Genomic DNA, 19,706 nt, shown 5'->3' on the forward strand with positions numbered 1-19,706 from the left:
ATGCAAGTACATGCATAAATATATTATGTATGTGTCCCGATAGCCGTGTGGTTAGAGCACAAGGCTGTTAAATGTAGAAAGTATGCCGCTGGGAAAGCTATGGAGTGTTATAATGGAAAAAAAACAAAAAAAATAAAACTACATATTACTGAATGCACTCTCCTGTCTTATGAAACTGAGTAAAGGCAAGGCAAGGCAAAGCTCTTCCGCGCACTCTAGTTATTTTCAAAAGCTATTTCGTGTGACGTGTTGAAAAAATGCTCTGACATTGACCTGACATATCACCTGAATACTGTCTCCATCCTTACTTGCCTGTTAAAAACTTCAAGTGGAAAGTATCCTTTCCAACTATACAGCTTCCTGTTTAGAACGCTGAATATTAATGAGGCCTGTATTGTGAAATTCAGGTTGAACCATACGAACAGTACTTTGAACCACTAATTGCTTTGAGGTTCGCTCAGTTGGTGTATTACCTACAAATATGAAACTTCGTTTTTAATTAAACTGAGCAACAACTAATGATTAAGTCTTCCGGATAAACCCAAACGCTTTCTCTTCTAATAATATTATATACATATGGTATATAATCAAAGTTCTGAACGATTATTCACTTTTTTCCAGATATGTGAATTTAAGGTTAACAAATCATATGCAATCATTAGCTCATCGGTAAGTTTTTGGCTACCAGGAATTGTCATGATTTCAATGTACTACAAAATATATCAGGAGGCCGATAGGCAAGAGAGGATGCTGTACAGGTATGTAATCCTCTTACATTCAATAATGGAGTCTATATTGAAAAACTCAATTCCGAAACCTAGATCCAAGGTGGCTGCACTCCTTCTAGACAAACATCTACAGATCAATCACATCCCAATTCCCAGACCAAGTGTTCAAATGGAGCAGACTACAATATCGTCTATGAGGAGGGAAAGAAAGGCTGTACGTACACTTGGTATTATCATGAGTGCGTTCCTTCTATGCTGGTATGGCTTTTATGGTAAGTTCATAAAAATTCATGTCATGTATTGTTTTCGAGCACATGTTCCTACGTACTTACCTCTACATCTACCCCATTGTCAGGTATATAACGAGTTCCCTATGTGATGAGTGTGAAACACCAAAAATCGTCGTTGGAATACTGTTTTGGATAGGTTATTTCAACTCAGCCCTTAATCCAATTATCTACGCATATTTCAATCGAGAGTTTCGAGCCGCATTCAAAAAGACACTGACGGTAAGGAAAACACCTACGACTTCCCAGCCCCACATCATTCGGGATTCTATTTAAAAACGAACTCCAGACAACTCTCTTAACATTATCATTTTGAATAAAATTCAAAATTTTGTCACATCCTATTCATTAGCCACAGAGAAATTGCTGTAAAGAATCAGTGACACCTGCTTGTTTTTATCCTTACAGTCTTGCTGTCCATACCAATTAATGAACTGTAAAGTAAGCGATGGGGTCGATTTACCACCGTACATGCATTCCACAGCATCATCCGAAATTCATATGAACATAATCCGATCAAGAAACTATTCGTCTTCCAATCAACTGCAGCAATAATATTCAGCCAGCCATCCCAATCAACCGACATCGCTTCGACTAACTACCAAGGATCGGGATGGCATGCCCAATGCAACAAAAGAAACGCGTACGTAATTGTAAAGTTAAACAAAACAGAATATAATAAGAGGAAACAAATAAAGTTTAAGAATGTAATTTATCGAAAATGGAGTCTTCTAGTTTTCATTGTGTTATCCAGGAGATCAATAAAATACAGGAAGAGGGCTATTCTTTGAACAGCAAAGTTTATTTGTCCTTGCAGATATTCTGGGAGTTGAAAAGGGTGTCAAGCCATAGCTTTGGATGCATTGAAAACTAAAACAAGAGAAAGACCATATTAAATTTAGCCCTGGTTATGTTCTGCCTGATTCATACGCCGCTCACCTGAATATTGTCATAAATGTCAACCGAACACGTCAAAATTCAGAAGTTAAATCCTTCAGATATGGAAAAGTTTTGTGACTCTCTTTTGGCAGTCAGAAATACAAATGATTAAAAAATCAGCTGAACAAAAAGTAATAGTACTGCTTGTCGACCAGGTGATATTTTATTATTAGCATGAAATAGCTACCATCTTAAGCAGATAATATACCTCGGGTACGAAAGCAACTTAAAAAGAAGTAACACCGTCAGCATTAGCAAAACAAAGGTATGTTTGTCTGAAAATCGGTCGACTTAGTTGTGAATGAGTATCTGAGTCAAATCAGGGTAACAATCTCGAGCGAGCGCAATGCTGACCACATTGCCTCCTACAGTGTACTGTAATGTATCGTTACGATGTGCTCTAACACACTTCAAGGCCCTGATTCAACATGGATTGCTGCGCCAACGATTATTATTTTTATTATTCATGATTTTTTTCAGAATTTTCGGTTTGGTTAGTTTCTGATGACGCTTTTAAATACATGCTCACTTTCCAGCCCTCTCCTCTCCCCCTTTACAACTAATGTCAAAACTAATAAAAAGCAGTTTATGTGTGGCTATGCGTGTGTTTCTGGTGGAGAGAAGCTTTTTATAGCTTTTGAGCACGCATATGGTAGCGACCCATTGTACTCGACTCCCCACGTTCAGCGAAATATCCCGGATTCATTTATGTATCGCAGGATTGCCGTTAGTGGAAGTAATTACACCCGTTACAATGGAAGCACATCAACATCAAGGATGTGATACTTGATGTGTCCATAGGAGGAGTATTCACATAGGAAATGTTTTGTGGATTCCGCTTCTTCATTACAGAAATAACACGTATCATCTTGTACAATTCCTACTCTGAATATAAGTCCAGCTAATGAATTATGGTCTCATAAATTGCCAACAATACCTCTGCAAGTCTTCCTGCTTTACGACAAAGCTTGGTATGTCTAATAGCATTAAACCACCTGTAGTTATGGGAAGCTTGGTCCCAGTTTATGGACACACTTAGTCCGTCATGAAGGAGACTAAACCCTCTTTTGCTACGGCATCCGAGATTTCATTTCCCTCGAGACCACCAGCAACTAGGTACACAGAGTAGTCCCACCGTATTGAATCTGGAGATAGAGTTCAAACTGTTTCTGCTTTCCTGAATAATTTCCGGGGTGATTAGAGGAATACTCAATACCCACAATGCTACCTGGCTATCACTGCAGATTGCCCTTCAACCGCCTGTCAATCACCCAGTTTGTTGCCCTTAGGATCGCATAAACTTCAGTTTGAAAAACCCACCTTTCGTTTTTTTCTAGAGATGGACTCCTGCTCCAGAACCCTGTTCTACTTCTGAGTCAGCGATATAGAAGACCTTCGTGTATCCCGCCACGCATTTCTCTGGGACTTCCCAGTTCTCTCCATTTTTCCGGGTAACTTGACATCTTCTACAAAACAGAAAATTGTGAAAATTGTGCATTGTGAAAACTGGATTTAGTTCTGCCAGTAACTCATCCATTGCTTTGTACTCCCCACGTCCCTTTTTCCCTATATATCTGAGCATATTTGTCCATGAGCTGCTCTCATTGCAGTGCTTTAAATATTTGAATAATCCAGGGGCTGCAATTGAGTAATGCATTTGGAGATGCGCCGGATGTCGTACTCACGGCACCGGCAATATCCAAACATACAGTTCTTTCCAGTGCAGCTAGCTTACAGTGGAAACTTGTTTGTCTCATCTTAACAAATGATACTACGGATTCATAAGCGAACATTGGCCTAATGATAGCAATGTATGTATATCCACATTACCACATGAGGTCTGAGTTCCAATGTGGAGGCAAAGGTCCGTCTACACACCCCATAGGTTGGGAGAGCTCGTTTCAACTTTACCTCTACATGTTGCCAATATTTCAATTCTTCGTAGAGTTCAAGGTCTGTACAATTCATTCATCTCTAGGAGGCAAAGTCAATCTAGTTTTCTCCTTTTTCTAAGTAATACCGTTGCGGCTTTATTCAGATTAACTGAAAGTCCATGCCTGAGGCACCAACTATCAATCAAATTAACGGGACCTTGTATATTTCCGCACACTTCTCCGAGATCCCAATCAACAGCAAGCAACGCCACGTCATCAGCATAAGTTTGAGAGTCTATTGACAAATTTCCTAGTCCGCATAGCAGTGAGTCGATCAGCATACTCCACAGGGGTGGTGATAACACATCCCTTTGGGGCAGCCTTTCGTTGTTTCTGCTGTTACGTAGCGATCGACACCCACTTTAGCACAAAGCAATCTCTGCGTTAGCATAGCATAGATCCACTTAACTAAAATATTATCGACACCATGCACTCTGGCGGCATCAAGAAGTTTTTGGAAAAGCGCAGTTACGTGTTGAAAGGGGTGGCGGAAGCGCCAACTCTCCCCCTTCTACTTCTCTCACCAGTTCTTCTAGATGATGTACTTCCAAGAAGGTCTATACTGATTCCAGTTTGGAGTTCGTCAAAGTACCATCCGGTTTTCTAAGAGAGTCCAACTTGGCAGACTTATCGCTTTTAGGAACTCTGCATCTCCTTGAAGTCTCTCTTTGACCTTCCAGATGCTCAAAATACGCTCTGAAGGAGTCTCGTTTCGAACACTTAACAAGCTTCTTATAGTCACGCTGTGAGTTCCGGAAGTTCAATCAGTCTTCATTCTTACTGCTTTTACAAACACGATTCAGAAGCCGTCTGATTTATTTCCTGAATTTTTACAGTTCGCAGTTCCACTAAGAAACCGGATAAGTCTCTCTAAAAGTGTGTGATTAAGAGTTTTCAATTCATCTTCTAATGACAAAGGAGTCATTAGTTGTCTAGAGAGCTGCACTTTATTGCCAAGAAGTTCATTGGACTTTGACCAATTCGTTTTCCTAACGGCCCGAATTTGTATTACAGACTGTTCGCCCGCAATAGTCTGATTGAATTCTAGGTATCGGTGAGCTGAGAATAAGACTTCTTTTGAAACCTGCCAGTCTGTAATAAACTCTAACACCTTTGAAGTACAGATTGTTAGACCAGTTCAGTTCTCCTCTTCTCTAGGATTGCATTGCTGTGGCATGCTGCATTGAAGTTAGCTGGCTGAGTTGAGACCGTCAAAGTTGACTTTGTAGAAGTTGTACTTAGCAGATTTACACGAGTTTTGGAGTTTGAACAAAGAAACTCAGCATGGAAGTATGGAAAGGTGGCGGTTGGAAACGAAAAAATTAAGAGTGCAGTCCAAGGATTTTTTGATGGTGTCAAATTGCAAGGTAGAGCAAGCAATCTTAAAAGAGGAGAGTGGAAGAGAAATAAAGTTATGCAATACAACACAATACAAACCAGTTGAGAAGGGGAAGTTAGAATCTTCGCAGAGAAAAAAGGGTGGATAGGAAATAAGGAGTTCCGAAAAACTGCGAAACAATTCTTAATGCAGATGAGAGTGACAAACAAAGGGACCGTAAATTCAAGATGCAATGAAAGGGAGCTGGGCGGGGAGGAGGGTAAGACAACTCAATCATAAGGAGAACCAGAGGAGGAGAGGGCGGTTTCAGCGTGGAATGTATCTTTTATTGCAATAAGAACCCCACCGTCAATGGACTTACATAAGACAGACCTGTTCCTGCCACAGCAGAAAATGGAATAGCCTTCGGGAGCTCCGAATTTAACATATTATCGTCAAGCCAGGGTTAAAAAATGCGGGTGACGTCATTTTGCTCAGCCAGCACGAATAAATTACACACTCACGGGCTCTCTTAAACACCTAACTTTTTGATGAGGCAGGTAGAGAGTGAATACGGAATCTATTCATTTTCTTGTCCTTCGTGTTCTTTATTCTGCTAGTTACTGGGAACTTATTTTAATAGAAGTAAAATTAGCCCAAAGTTTCAGAAATCAAATATTTATTTACTTAATACCAGTAGCACCTTTGATGATACTAAGGCAACTTGGGGAAACGTTGGATTAATTACATCATTTTTTGTCTGAAATGAAGGCTCACTCCTATTAAAATGAGAATTAATCTACATATTTACACAATTTTGATATGAGTTAAATTTCCTCTGTGCATAAATTGATTATTCATTTGATGAAGCCAAATTCTAAGTTTTTTAATTAGATCAAATTGATCCGATTGCAATTTATTATGCTGAGAAGGCAATGAAATGGTACTAAGTTAGTGAATTACATTGCAGGCCCCGTTCGGTGTCCGTATTGCTTGCGGTCGGTGTTTTTGAGGCGATCATCTCAATCGGTTAGGAAAACGGTGGAAGTGATGACATAATATCTTAAGGTTGTCACGACCCCTCCAACTGTGATGGACTCTAGAACTACATTCATCACCATTATCATCAACGGCGCAACAACCCGTATTCGGTATAGGCCTGCCTTAATAAGGAACTCCAGATATCCCGGTTTTGCGCCGAGGTCCACCAATTCGATATCCCTAAAAGCTGTCTGGCATTCTGACCTACGCCATCTCAGGCAGGGTCTGCCTCGTCTTCTTTTTCTACCATACATATTGCCCTTATAGACTTTCCGGCCAGGATCCTCATCCACGCGGATTAAGGGACCCGCCCACCGTAAACTATTGAACCGGATTTTATCCACAACCTGATGGTCATGGTATCGCTCATAGATTTCGTCGTTATATAGGCTACGAAATTGGCCATCCTCATGTAAGGGGTCAAAAATTCTTCGAAGGATTCTTCCTTCGAATGCGGCCAATTCTTCTTGCTAAGAACCCAAGTTTCCGAGGAATACATGAGGACTGGCAAGATCATAGTCTTGTACAGTAAGAGCTTCGACCCTATGGTGAGACGTTTCGAGCGGAACAGTCTTTGTAAGCTGAAATAGGCTCTGTTGGCTGACAACAACCGTGCGCGGATTTCATCATCGTAGCTGTTATCGGTTGTGATTTTCGACCATAGATAGGAGAAATTGTCAACGGTCTCAAAGTTGTATTCTCCTATCCTCATACTTCTTCGTGTTTGACCAGTGCGGTTTGATGTTGTTGGTTGATTCGTCTTCGGGGCTGACGTTGCCACCATATATTTTGTCTTACCTTCATTGATGTGCAGCCCAAGATCTCGCCCCAATGGTCGCCTGCTCGATCTGGATGAAGGCAGTTTGTACGTCTCGGATGGTTCTTCTCATGATGTCGATATCTTCAGCATAGGCCAGTAGTTGAGTGGACTTGAAGAGGATCGTACCTCTTGCATTTACCTCAGCATTACGGATCACTTTCTCGAGGGCCAGGTTAAAGAGGACGCATGAAAGGCATCCCCTTGTCGTAGACCGTTGTTGATGTTGAATGGTCTTGAGAGTGATCCTGCTGCTTTTATCTGGCCTCGCGCATTGGTCAGGGTCAGCCTAGTCAGTCTTATTATTTTCGTCGGGATACCGAATTCTCTCATGGCCGTGTAAAGTTTCACCCTGGCTATGCTATCATAGGCGGCTTTAAAGTCGATGAATAGATGGTGCAACTGTTATCCATATTCCAACAGTTTTTCCATCGCTTGCCGCAGAGAGAAAATCTGATCTGTTGCTGATTTGCCTGGAGTAAAGCCTCTTTGGTATGGGCCAGTGATGTTCTGGGCGCATGGGGCTATCCAGCCTAGCAAGATCGCAGAGAATATCTTATAGATGGTACTCAGCAACGTGATACCTCTATAATTGCTGCACTGTGTAATATCTCCCTTTTTATGTATGAGACAGATAATGCCTTGTTGCCAGTCGTCAGGCATTCGCTGTCCCACACCTTGACCACAAGTAGATGAACCACTTGGTGTAATTGGTCGCCTCCATAATTGACCGATTCGGCTGTAATTCCATCGGCGCCAGATTTTTAAGCCGATGAATTGCACGGACTGTTTCTTCTATACTTGGTAGTAGCAGTATTTGTCCGTCGTCTTCGGTTGATGGGACCTCCAACTCGCCGATGTTCTGGTTGTTCAGTAGTTCATCAATGTATTCAACCCATCACTCCAATATGCCCATTCTGTTGGAAATCAGATTTCCCTCTTTGTCTCGGCAGGATGAACATCGAGGTGTGTAAGGCTTCATCCTGCTGACTAGTTGGTAAAACTTCCGCGGCTGGTGCGGGTGCTCCCTGTATTTTTCGAGTTCACTTCTCGCTTCTACGCTCGCCGAAGTTGGTGATAAGTCTCCGCGCGTGCCGCGTCCTTTGAAAATGCAGCGACTCGTTTACGGTTGGGGCCAAGTATGTTTGTAGCGTATCCATGATAACCTTAGCGGATTGTGAAGATCATTCGTTGATGCTTCATCCCCAGGATCTCTGTTGACTGCGATTATTGCAGCATCCATTTCCATGTTATAGGTGTTGCGGAGGGCTGTGTTGTGAATAGCTTCAGTGTTAACTCTCACTTGATTGTCAGAGGGGATTCTGGGTGGTGTTGTTGTTCGAGCTCGGAGAACCATGCCAGCGAGATAGTGAACCGAGTTTATATTGGCCTCCCTATATGTTCTGACATCAAGGCTGAAAGGTGACGGTGTTCGATCAACACGTAGTCAATATGGTGGTCCCGTCTGAAGAGGCCCACGTATGTTTGTGGATCACTTTCCACGCAAACCAGGTACTTCCAACAACCATTTCGTGTGACCCTGCTAATTGAATAATCCGCAGTCCGTTTTCATTTGTATTTTGATGCAAGCTATGGAAACCAACGCATCGACTGAATACGGGCTCCTTCCCTACTTGGCTGTTAAAATCCCCAAGTATGATTTTGATATCAAATCTAGGGCACGCTTCGAGGGCTCGTTCTACTGCCTCGTAGAAGGTATTCTACTCGGACTCTGCAGTCTCCTCTGTAGAGGCGCGAACGTTAATGAGACTTATATTTCCAAATGTGCCTCGCAAGCGCATAGTGCATTGCCGTTTGCTTATGTTTTCAAAGCCGATAACAGCAGGTTTCATTTTTCGCCTGACTGAGAAACCTACTCCGAGCACATGGTTTACTGGATGGCGCTTTAATATGTTGTCTAGTGGCTCTTATCAAGGAAACCGGTCCCTGTCCAACGTATCTCCTGTAACGCGTTTACAGCAACGCTATATTGGAACAGGGTATCAGCTAGCTGCTCATCAGCTTCATCTCTGTACAGGGAGCGCATGTCCCATGAAAAAATGAGCAACTCTTTATTCCTTTGTCGTTGCCGGGTTCGTCGTTGTATTATCCGTCTAGTCCGAGGTTCCTGTTGTGGCTTCGTAACTTCGGTTTTTCGTGTAGGGTTATCAGCCCTACCCGACCCCCACCTGGAGGACCAGTTGGCACATTTTGTCCGGTTTTTAGACGCGAGAGACTCGCCTTCATCCTTCCCCGTCTGCAGCTTTTCGTTAAGAAAGAGCGGTCACCACATGGAGGTGGAGATAGAGTTTGGTAGTAGAGCTGTTGGTGTTAGTTCAGCAGGCGTTTCCCAGGTTTTATGCTCCATCGTGGGTAACAGTCCACGTTTTGCCCTAGGACCACGATTCCAATACCTCCACTTAATGCTATTAGCCAATGGTGAACTGCGTTATGAAATTGATTTCCCCATTAGCGATCTTCAACTGGCGTTCGCCGTGACCGGCGCATCAACGAACATGACTGGCACAGTAGTACTGGTTTGTACTGAGTGCAGGCTCAACATTAATACCAGTGGATGAGAGGCTTATCTAAGACCTCTGCCGCAACTAAGGGGTACAGCGCCCGAGTTGTGCAGCGCAACTCGATGCTTAAGCTCTACCCATGATATGGGCACAATAACCATAAAACTCCCACAAGGGAACCAACTACAAATAACCGGGCCAAGAGCACATCCTCCAAGAATTCTCCTATAACATATGCTCTCCGAAGGCGATCCCGCTTCCCATGGTATTCCCGGCGAGAATTCTTCGGAAGGGCCATCTTATATGAGTTCCTTGCAGACTCGGGTCTGATTGCCCTCCGCGAGTACGTGGGGGCAAGTGGGAAAGACACTAACCCGAATTCACTTTAAATTGCAAATGCTCAACTGTGGTCACTTTATTATTGCCGGCATGTTCTTGATCCACCACCTCAATCTCCAAACTTAAATGTTATCGAACAAATATCTCCTCAGAAAAATCGAAAAATCAATCGACTTCTAACCCTAAATCTTAAAGAACGAATGGCTTTTGTAGATGAAAAACTTTGGATTACAGAGAGGCATATTCACTTCAATGGACGATATCGCTACATTCGCTTTTCAAATACCAAAATTAACATGGTAGTACCGGTTATAATTTTAAAAAAATACATATATTGATTTCTTGCACTTTCAGAAATAATTTCCTAAATTCGAAAAATTAAGAAAGTTGTAGCAGCTTTAACGCGTGGGCATTTTCAACGTTCCAGAGGCAGCCTGGTCAATTTCGGGGGCTGCTCATATCCTCTCTTTAAAATACCGTTATTCTATATGTATACACTGTATACACCACACACCAAAACGTTAACCCTTTCTCACGTGTTTAGTTTGTATTTGGAAGTATATGGGGTAAAAATCCATATCAAAGAGGTACAAAAAAAAACGCATTCAAAATGAAAAAAAATTATAAAAAATCTAGTGGATTTAAAGGAAATCTGCATACTGCTGAACAAAGCACTGATTTTACAGGTGCTTCGACAAGCAAATTATCATCAAGTAATTTTGATACTAAGTTCCAAGAAAGTCACAGTTATAGTATAACCTCGTTTTCCCTCGGTACTTCGGCGTTGACATGTTACAGTGTAAGATATGCGCTAAAGATGCCATTTTGTACAAACATAGACCAGCCCTAAATGCAGAGGTCCAACAATATATAAAACCAGCTTTCGAAAAATTGGCAAATGATGAACTTCTCAAACGATGTTTGGGAAAAACCACACAATAAGAAAGAGTTGTACGTTTGTAGGGCGGGATGTTACTGAACTGGCGACTTATATATCATTGGTCATTTTCAACAAAGGACGAACAACTCTCCTAAAGCTGTTAGTGGAAATGTGCTGCATAATTGGACGAAGTGCTTACCAATCTCTATGACCAAAAGAAGAAGAGCAATATCTATGTTCAGGATCGCTTTTATATGGTCCAGGGATTGCGGATTAATCAATTGCAAGTTCTAAATTTTTTTTCTTGTAAATACATAAAAAATAAATGCAAACAAAACTTTAAACGCGTTTTTCTCAAATTTGTATTTCTTAATCGATGCTGAGTTAATCTCTGCATCCGCTCGATAGTTGTTTCTAATTCTTGAAGCGTTTTGTTTGTTATGACGGTTTTTTGCTATAATCAACCAGAATATTACACACGAGAAAAAAGAAGGAAAAAACGTGATTTTATAGACTTTTTTTTTCAGATGTCCGACATTTCGTTTTTAAAATTAATTTCAAAAACTTTTCGAATTTTGTTTTAGACTTGCCAATTCTAAGATAATCTCTGCGCCATGTGGCGATGTAATTTTCGAGGGGTACACTTCAATGCCATCTACAGAATTACATAAAGAATGCAAAAATTTTAATTTTGAAGAGTAAATTATTATAATGAAAAAAATTGCAAAAGCTACTGCAATAAAATAAACAAGAAGAAAACCATTTATTTGTCATTTTTGCCTTAGAAACCGGTACTGGTCCCTTAAAGACACTTAAGGCGGTCACCCCGTGTGTCGGATCCGCGGAATCGATTTTTTTTTTCGTCAATTCCAACTAGATTACACTATATCTATACATGGGGAAAGTGATTTTCTGATATTTAATATTGATAATTTCTAAAAAAGCCAAAAAATCAGCCTTCACACGGGTTGACCCCCTTAAAATGACACATCTTTGTTATTTAGATGCATTATCTTTTTGTCACCTCATATACAGAAACTAAACTCATTTCATAATATCCGCGGCTAGTCGTGATATATGTATTTCAAAATAATATATGATACCAAAACTGCCCTTTCTTCTTTATTTATATTGTTATTTCTCTATTTATATTGCGCCATCTGTATCTTAATATTCTTTATTATTTTTGCATCTGAAATTTCATCATACTTTGGAAATAAGAAACCACTTTTCTCAGAACCAATCAGCAAAACCAGTTCCGATATAATCAAAAAAGCTTTATACGGAAGACAAAATCAGTAATAAATCCAGATTCCATTCAAGAAAGCAAAATTTATCAATTATGCAGATTAACTTGTATCGCAGCATATTTACGAAGCGCTAGAACCGCTCCCGACTTCTATAATGAATCAGAATCTTCTGAAAAAACTTTAGAAGTATCAAATTCAATTCGCGATACGACAATCGAAACTGACCAAACAGCGGATAACCTTCAAGCTGGAAACTAGTTGAAAACGTATGTGCACATTTGCAAACAACCATCTACAGCGGAATAATCTCAAGTATCTTTACGGAAAGAATGATAGGAGTACGTACTATTATCATAATTTATCTAATCCAAGCCCAGACAGAGAACGTGCTAGCGCTGCTATAAGAGGGCGCCGCAGATGTTACGGATGCTCCAATTTGTTGATAAGCGTCGGTGTCAACGGCAACGCACAACAAACGATTCTGTGGCGTTAATTAAATGAATAATTTTTCATGGAGACTCTGATATTCTCTTCCTAGAAAACACATAAAAAGTTGATCTACGGCAGCCAGCGCAGCCCGAGTGCGGGGCCAAACTTCTTGAACGGGAGAAAGCATCCCAAGACGACTTCAATCTTGATAAGCGGAAAAGCGTGAGTACAATCCCAGATTTATTTTCGTCGCCTTCATTTCGTTTCTGGTCGTGAATTTATTAATATTTCTCTGCAATTACGTGAATAACGCGATAACTGCGGGTCCAGCTGGAGTTGGTGAGAAAATTTAAAAATGAATTAATTATGACCGGCACCCATTCATGTTTGTTTGGTGTTTTATTGTTTGCCGAAACCATTATGGATATTTTGTTAATTTCCTGCAAGTTTTAATTATATTTCTATAAATAAAGGTTGGAATTTTGCAAAACGATGTTAAATTATGCTTCCAGCGGTATTTCGTGAAAAACTGAGATATTAGTAATGTAGCTGGGCAAATATAACTACGAACAATAGTCATCTATTTAGTGATTTGTAGATAGATTGATTTAATAGCCGTATATGTACGTATACGTATACGTTAAGATCCTGCAGAACTGTTTAGCTGCTTTTTAACCCAAATTGGAAAACAGCCAAAATTTGAACTTGAAAGATGTTGCTTAAAACGCAATACCGCTTTTGGAATATCGCCCCCTGTAATTTATGCCAATCTTTCTATATTTCGCACCCTCGTAGATGCTGCATATAGTGAATATTTATTATAAGTAAATAACACATTAACTTACTGTGAATATAACTGAGGTCAGCGTCTAAGTTGGTACGGAATATTTATTCCTGAAATTCAAATGTAGACACCTAACGCACCTAACGAGTTGGAGTAATTTTTTAACACAATGGAATAAATGTGTTTAGGTTCAGCTTTTTTCCCACAGTACTTTAAAGCTGCAAAAATTCTCAAAGGCATCTAGTTTCGCTGGAGCATATATCAATTGGTGTCCTATTCCTGTTTTGCTCCTGTTCACATTATGGTTGCTCTCTACTTCGGTGTTTTTTATATAATCTTTAAGCGGAGAAGTATCAACCTATTTTATTTAATGCTGCATGTACATCAAGCTACACTCTGGACAAGGGAGTTTTCTTGCTTTTCCTTTTTGATCATTTACCAGTTACGACCCCGAATTATCTGCTAGATATTGTTACCTGGCTCCTCGTTTCCTTAATAAATTTTGACACTTCCGTCACCTTTCCCGTTTCCTAATAGTGTCAAGACCTGTAGTTAATAGGTTTGGGGTATCTTCTTTTTGATATGCTTGCCAAAACCGTCTTTTTAATATCCATTACCTCATTGCTATGATTAGGATGTACTCAGTGTCTAGCTGCTTTTTTCGCCGATTAGATTGCAGAGAATGTCGTATTTATTATATTGTATGCCGATATTTTTTGGTGGAAATGACTTTTTGTATATAAGTAGATCCATTAACAAATAAGAACCATCATATCTCAAAGCACTCAGGCTTCATATACCATCCATATACCACCATACTCTCAGGCGGTTTACCCTCCATCGACCTCAGGCTTTTGTCAATCTAATGACGACTTCTAAAGGCAGAAAGCGTTCAGATTCCTTGTTGACAAATACCTCTCCCAGGAAACCGAGCAGTTCCATAAGTAAAAGGCCGTCCTTTCAAAGCATTGTCTAAGGAAAGCCGACGCACTAATTCAATTTTCTCCAGGTAGTAGTTTAAGGAATGCAATTCGGATGTATCTCCTAGTGAAGTATTTTAACTTTTAGTAGAAACGTAGCCTTTTCAATCACCTAATTCCTATTGGTCAGCCAATTGCAAATTTCAATTTACTAACAAACATTATCCGGATAAATTTACGTTGACTTTTTCTGCTGCTACCTAAACTTGCCCCGGTTACGTATTATTGAATGTATGTACATATACACAACGTTTGATCAAGGCTAGAGCATTTAGCCGTGGAAAAATTTGAGTTGGGTTCTGCTTCCGCTGAGCCGAATTGAAGTTCAAGGTCCGGGTCAGTCGAATCAGAAATGACCGGGACAGGGGCCGGCTGATGGAGTGAACGGCTGATCCGCTGGACATAAGAGGAGATTGTTTTTAAGGATTTGTGTTAAACAAAGCCTTATTAAAATCGGTTTACTATCTTTCTGTCTATCACACGCATTTTTCTTGGAAACGATTATAGCAATTGACACCAAATTTGGTGTAAAGGCGGGAACTGTGAACGCTCAAGCATACAGTGGCTAATTGAATGAAAGGTCTCGGTTTGTACTTTTCGAAGTCAGTCTTAGTTTTGACATTTATTGAAAAGGTTGCAGATGCAAAGGCAGGGAGGAAACCTTAGAAGCCGCGCCTTACTGTACATCTATGGCAGGAAGAACATCAATCGAGGATGTAACCCGTCGCAGACTCTCCCTTTCAATCGCGGCACTCTGGTCCGGAGCTTTATGGATCCACGCGTGCGCTCGAGCTAAAAAAATCATAGTTGTATATCTAAATGAAATATAACCCTCAAAATATGTACATCCACATAGTATGTTCCCATATTTTAGCCGTAAAATCCCCGTTAAGTTCATGCTGGAACTACAAAATTTGGCACTTGCATAAAGGATAACATAGGGCATAACTTTGCAGGAAATCCAACTGTTATTAACAAAGTTATAGAAGGTGAAACTTTTACCTTTTAGCTTAATTTCGTGCATTCTAAAACGTGTATGACGTCATCATAACATATCATTTATTTATATGTATATGTAAATGAAGTTTCGGAGTAGTGCCTAATTCAGATAGATATATTTGTACATTGAACAGGCGGTATTCAATATACGTACTTTTTATGTACATATGTATACCTTTATGCACGAAGTAAATCGAAAATAAGCGTGCGATCAATTTATATACAAACATATAGAATAGAAAGACTGAAGAAGAAATTAATAAGACTGACTAGGCTGACCCTGGCCAATGTGCGAGGCCAGATAAAAGCAGCAGGATCACTCTCAAGACCATTCAACATCAACAACGGTCTACGACAAGGGGATGCCCTATCATGCGTCTTCTTTAACCTGGCCCTCGAGAAAGTGATCCGTGATGCTGAGGTAAATGCAAGAGGTACGATCCTCTTCAAGTCCACCCAACTACTGGCCTATGCTGACGATGTCGACATCATGGGAAGAACCACCCGAGACGTACAAACTGCCTTCATCCAGATCGAGCAGGCGGCGCGAAATCTTGGGCTGCACATCAATGAAGGCAAGACAAAATATATGGTGGCAACGTCAGCCCCGAAGACGAATCAACCAACAACATCAAACCGCACTGGTCAAACACGAAGAAGTATGAGGATAGGAGAATACAACTTTGAGACCGTTGACAATTTCTCCTATCTAAGGTCGAAAATCACAACCGATAACAGCTACGATGATGAAATCCGCGCACGGTTGTTGTCAACCAACAGAGCCTATTTCAGCTTACAAAGACTGTTCCGCTCGAAACGTCTCACCATAGGGTCAAAGCTCTTACTGTACAAGACTATGATCTTGCCAGTCCTCATGTATTCCTCGGAAACTTGGGTTCTTAGCAAGAAAAATTGCGAACTCTTGGCCGCGTTCGAGAGAAGAATCCTCCGAAGAATTTTTGGCCCCCTACATGAGGATGGACGATTCCGTAGCCTACACAATGACGAAATCTATGAGCGATACCATGACCGTCCGGTTGTGGCTAAAATTCGGCTCAATAGTTTATGGTGGGCGGGTCACTTAATCCGTATGGATGAGGATGATCCCACCCGGAAAATCTATAAGGGCAATATCTATGGTAGGAAAAGAAGACGAGGCAGACCCTGCCTAAGATGGAGCGATGGCGCGGGTCAGGACGCCAGACAGCTTTTAGGGATATCGAATTGGTGGACCTCGGCGCAAAACCGGGATGTCTGGAGTTCCTTATTAAGGCAGGCTTAGACCGGATACCGGTTGTTGCGCCGTTGATGATGATGATATAGAATACAGTATACGGCAATAGGGAATGTTTGTTTAGGATGAGCATAATATCTATGTCTGTAATATGTTCGTCTTGTAGTTTGAAAAAAAAAAATGAAGGAATATCTTGGATTTCTAGCCATATGCGGAAAAATGTGCGTAGAAAGTTTCTCACGTAAGATGAACACAAAACCTTTATATCCGAAGCGCCAGCTTCCGGTATTCCGACTTGTTTATTTTTTTAGGTAGGTTCGCGGAAATTCCCTTTTTGTTTATTTTTCAGGATCCAGTGCACACCCACGCATCGGAAAGGGACATGTGAATTTTTGTATTATAGTGCATGGGGGATCGAAGTACTCAAAGAACCCTCCTCCCATTTTCGATCCGCTCAGATGCCTGTATGCATATGTCGACAGAGGAGAGGCCTCCTCCAATGCGAACATACCGAAAATTTGAAGCATCTTTCTCATAATTGCATTTTTTAGATTGCCTAAACTCATAACGAATAAGTCTCGCCCGATTGACTTAAAATCTTAATTATGTACAGAATGTTTCAAAATGACCCGTCAAACGCTGCCATACAATTCTATGTCAGAGGAGTTTTAGTCGAAAAGAAACATTGTGATTACACCGCAAGATCATAATAATTTAAAAACTGCGTTGAATCGTAACTACAACTTAATTCTAAAAAAAGTTTATTTTCGAAAATAAAAGAAAAGAAGAAAATGTTTGCTGCTTAACTCACTTTTTCTCCAATTTTAGCATATATAAATCAATGTGCTAACTTTCTTACAAAAAATAAATCTCTGTTTCACTGCGATAAAATTTTGTTAACCTCACTTTATCCAAAGTGCTCAATTTCTGGTAGTTATAATAGGTTAAAAGGAAACCAATTAATTCATTAAAAAAAAACAACAAATACCTGAACCAAAAGGTGAAAACCCTTCATAACTGTTCGATAATCCACATAGTTGATTTTTGTTAACTTTGATTCATTTTTTTTTTGGGAGTAGGCTAGGTGAATGCGTATACGCAGCGACTCCCGCAACAACACCCTGGCGGACTACTAATTACCCTGTCATCATAGAACTAGCCTGGAACCGTTTGACACATTACTTCGGGCTAGCCCTCCCCTCCACTTCGATCCCTCACGTGGGAGCCTTCAAGTCAGGGAATTCCTTTCACCAACGGGAGGGGAGGGGAGGAAAGGGAGTTGTCAGTTCAGGGAACCCCTTACCGTCCGATCCCTCTACCGGTCAAGTTCAATCTTCTTCGCAATAAGAAGAGCCCGAACATAATGCGCAATACGATTCCAGCTGCCAGCGCTTTTCAGCATCTCTCTGACAATGTTGCCTCGAGAGAGCTTCCTTGTGTCTGCATAAAGCTGCTGACGAAAGCCGTCCCACCTCTCGCAAGAGAAAAAGGTGTGTTCAGCGTCGTCCGCCACTCCATTGCAGAACACAAAGTCAGGAGACGGCGCCTTCCCAACCCTGTGCAGGTAAGACTGAAAAACTCCATGCCCACTTAGAAGTTGGGTAAGGAAGTAATCAATCCTACCGTGCGTTCTGTTCAACCACAGGTCTAATTTGTCGATGAGCCGCGCAGGCCATCTGCTCCTTGGCTCACTTTGCCAAGAAAGTTGCCACTCGGTAAGGATGCATTGACGTTCTTCACAGGCAACCACGCCTCTTAAGTTTTCGCACCATACATGCGTTGCTCCCATAAGAGGACGTCTCTTAGTTGATATAGGACCCCCGACATTCGCCATTAGCCGACTCTAACTGCAGCCCTGTCCGCTGCTGCTTTGATTTGCTCGAAGAAGCTCATCTTCGAGTCGAGCATTAAACCAAGGTATTTAACCACAGGTTTTGACTCTATAGTCAACTCGCCGATCGATATGGGACGCGGGGTCGGGATTCTCCTTCTGGTCAAGAGGACTACTTCGGTTTTCCAGCACAAGGCTGAAGCCATGAGCAGCCAGTTAAGTAACAACACTTAGTGTGTATTTGTTACATAGTTGTTTCTTTTAGTACTTCCGTACTGTGATATAGAAACAAGACTATTGTAATATCGAAACAAGACTGAGGTTTCTTCTCGGTCACCTCGTATTTATATTTCCTTAAAATTGTTTACATAATATACATATGTTCCTTATCTTCTATGAAACTATCTAATACATAACACATTTTAATATATGATTCTTATCTACGTAAAATCCTTCTTATCTACGTAAAATGCTATCCTTTTATTAGGGTCATTCTGAGCTGCGAAGATGTGCAAATGCATCTTCGTTTATTATTCAACAACAGGACATGTCGAAATCTGACCTGAGTCGGGTATGACGAGATATGGAAAATGATAAAGACCGAAATATTTATAAGAGTCATACGGAGGAAAGAAGATGCGCAAATGCATCTTCGTTTATTATTATTTAGAACCAGGATTTATGCTGGTCGTTAAAAGACGCCGACAGTGCGGACGGTTCCATAACTCAGCCATCCATCTGCTTACTCGTCGCATCAATACGCCAAGTCAGCATTGCGCCTGTTCAATAGTGCGTCCGGTAACAAGTGCCACAACGTCGTCTGCATAACCTACCAGGCACGACTCTTCGGGCATATCGAATTTCAGCAGACTATCGTAGAAAGCGTTCCAGCAATTCTGGCTGTTGGCGGAACACCAGTTTGTAAACTTCCGCCGGGATGCCATCAGGGGCTGAGGCCTTCCTGTTTTTCATAGTGAGAAGCGCTTCTTCGAGCTCTCTCATTGTGAAAAGGGGGCAATCCTCGACGCTTTCCGCGCTATTTACATCAACCGTACAGGGTGTCTGGGGAACAATGCCCGCACAATGTGGTCCATCTGGTCGGTGCTCAGTATGCAGGGCTTCAGCAGAGCCCCGATTTTCCGGGTGACAAGCTCCGGGGCATGGAAGCCTCACACGCCGTCGTTATCAGGAATTTACGACAGTATCAGCTGCGACACTACCACCCCCCGGAGTGCCCCCAGCGCGGTCCTACCTGCTCCAGAGCTTCGACGAACTTCCCGATCTTCACCCTCGCGACAATCCACACGCAGGGGGAACGCCGCGTTGGTGCTCGCCGGCAAGTAGCGTCAACCACTTCGAGCTCGATGTACTGATGATCACTTGCCGAGAAGTCT

At 41.3% G+C, this 19,706-nt stretch overlaps 2 protein-coding genes across 3 annotated transcripts in view; both read left to right on the forward strand.

Annotated features, from left to right (window-relative positions):
- LOC119652063 (octopamine receptor beta-1R-like) lies at positions 1-1,570 on the forward strand. The gene is made up of 5 exons (XM_038056000.1): positions 1-6; positions 622-758; positions 822-1,004; positions 1,084-1,237; positions 1,424-1,570. Exons 1-5 carry the CDS (start codon positions 1-3, stop codon positions 1,568-1,570), a joined length of 627 nt encoding a protein of 208 aa, XP_037911928.1.
- A 10,909-nt stretch (positions 1,571-12,479) lies between these two features.
- Positions 12,480-19,706, forward strand: part of LOC119651325 (fatty-acid amide hydrolase 2-like) — a 66,037-nt gene continuing 58,810 nt past the window's right edge. Inside the window, exon 1 of one of the 2 annotated variants that reach the window (XM_038054861.1) lies at positions 12,480-12,706. The gene's annotated coding sequence lies outside the window, so the exon portion shown is untranslated. The remainder of the gene's footprint in view (positions 12,707-19,706) is intronic. The other variant, XM_038054863.1, reaches the window with a different exon arrangement.

This window comes from Hermetia illucens, chromosome 3 (genome assembly GCF_905115235.1).
Source record: "Hermetia illucens chromosome 3, iHerIll2.2.curated.20191125, whole genome shotgun sequence".
Lineage (NCBI taxonomy): Eukaryota > Metazoa > Arthropoda > Insecta > Diptera > Stratiomyidae > Hermetia > Hermetia illucens.

Coding starts and splice junctions, on each gene's coding strand:
- LOC119652063 (XM_038056000.1), top strand. Junction 759..821: donor CAAGAGAGGATGCTGTACAG/GTATGTAATCCT, acceptor TCCGAAACCTAG/ATCCAAGGTGGCTGCACTCC. Junction 1,005..1,083: donor TGGTATGGCTTTTATGGTAA/GTTCATAAAAAT, acceptor CCCCATTGTCAG/GTATATAACGAGTTCCCTAT.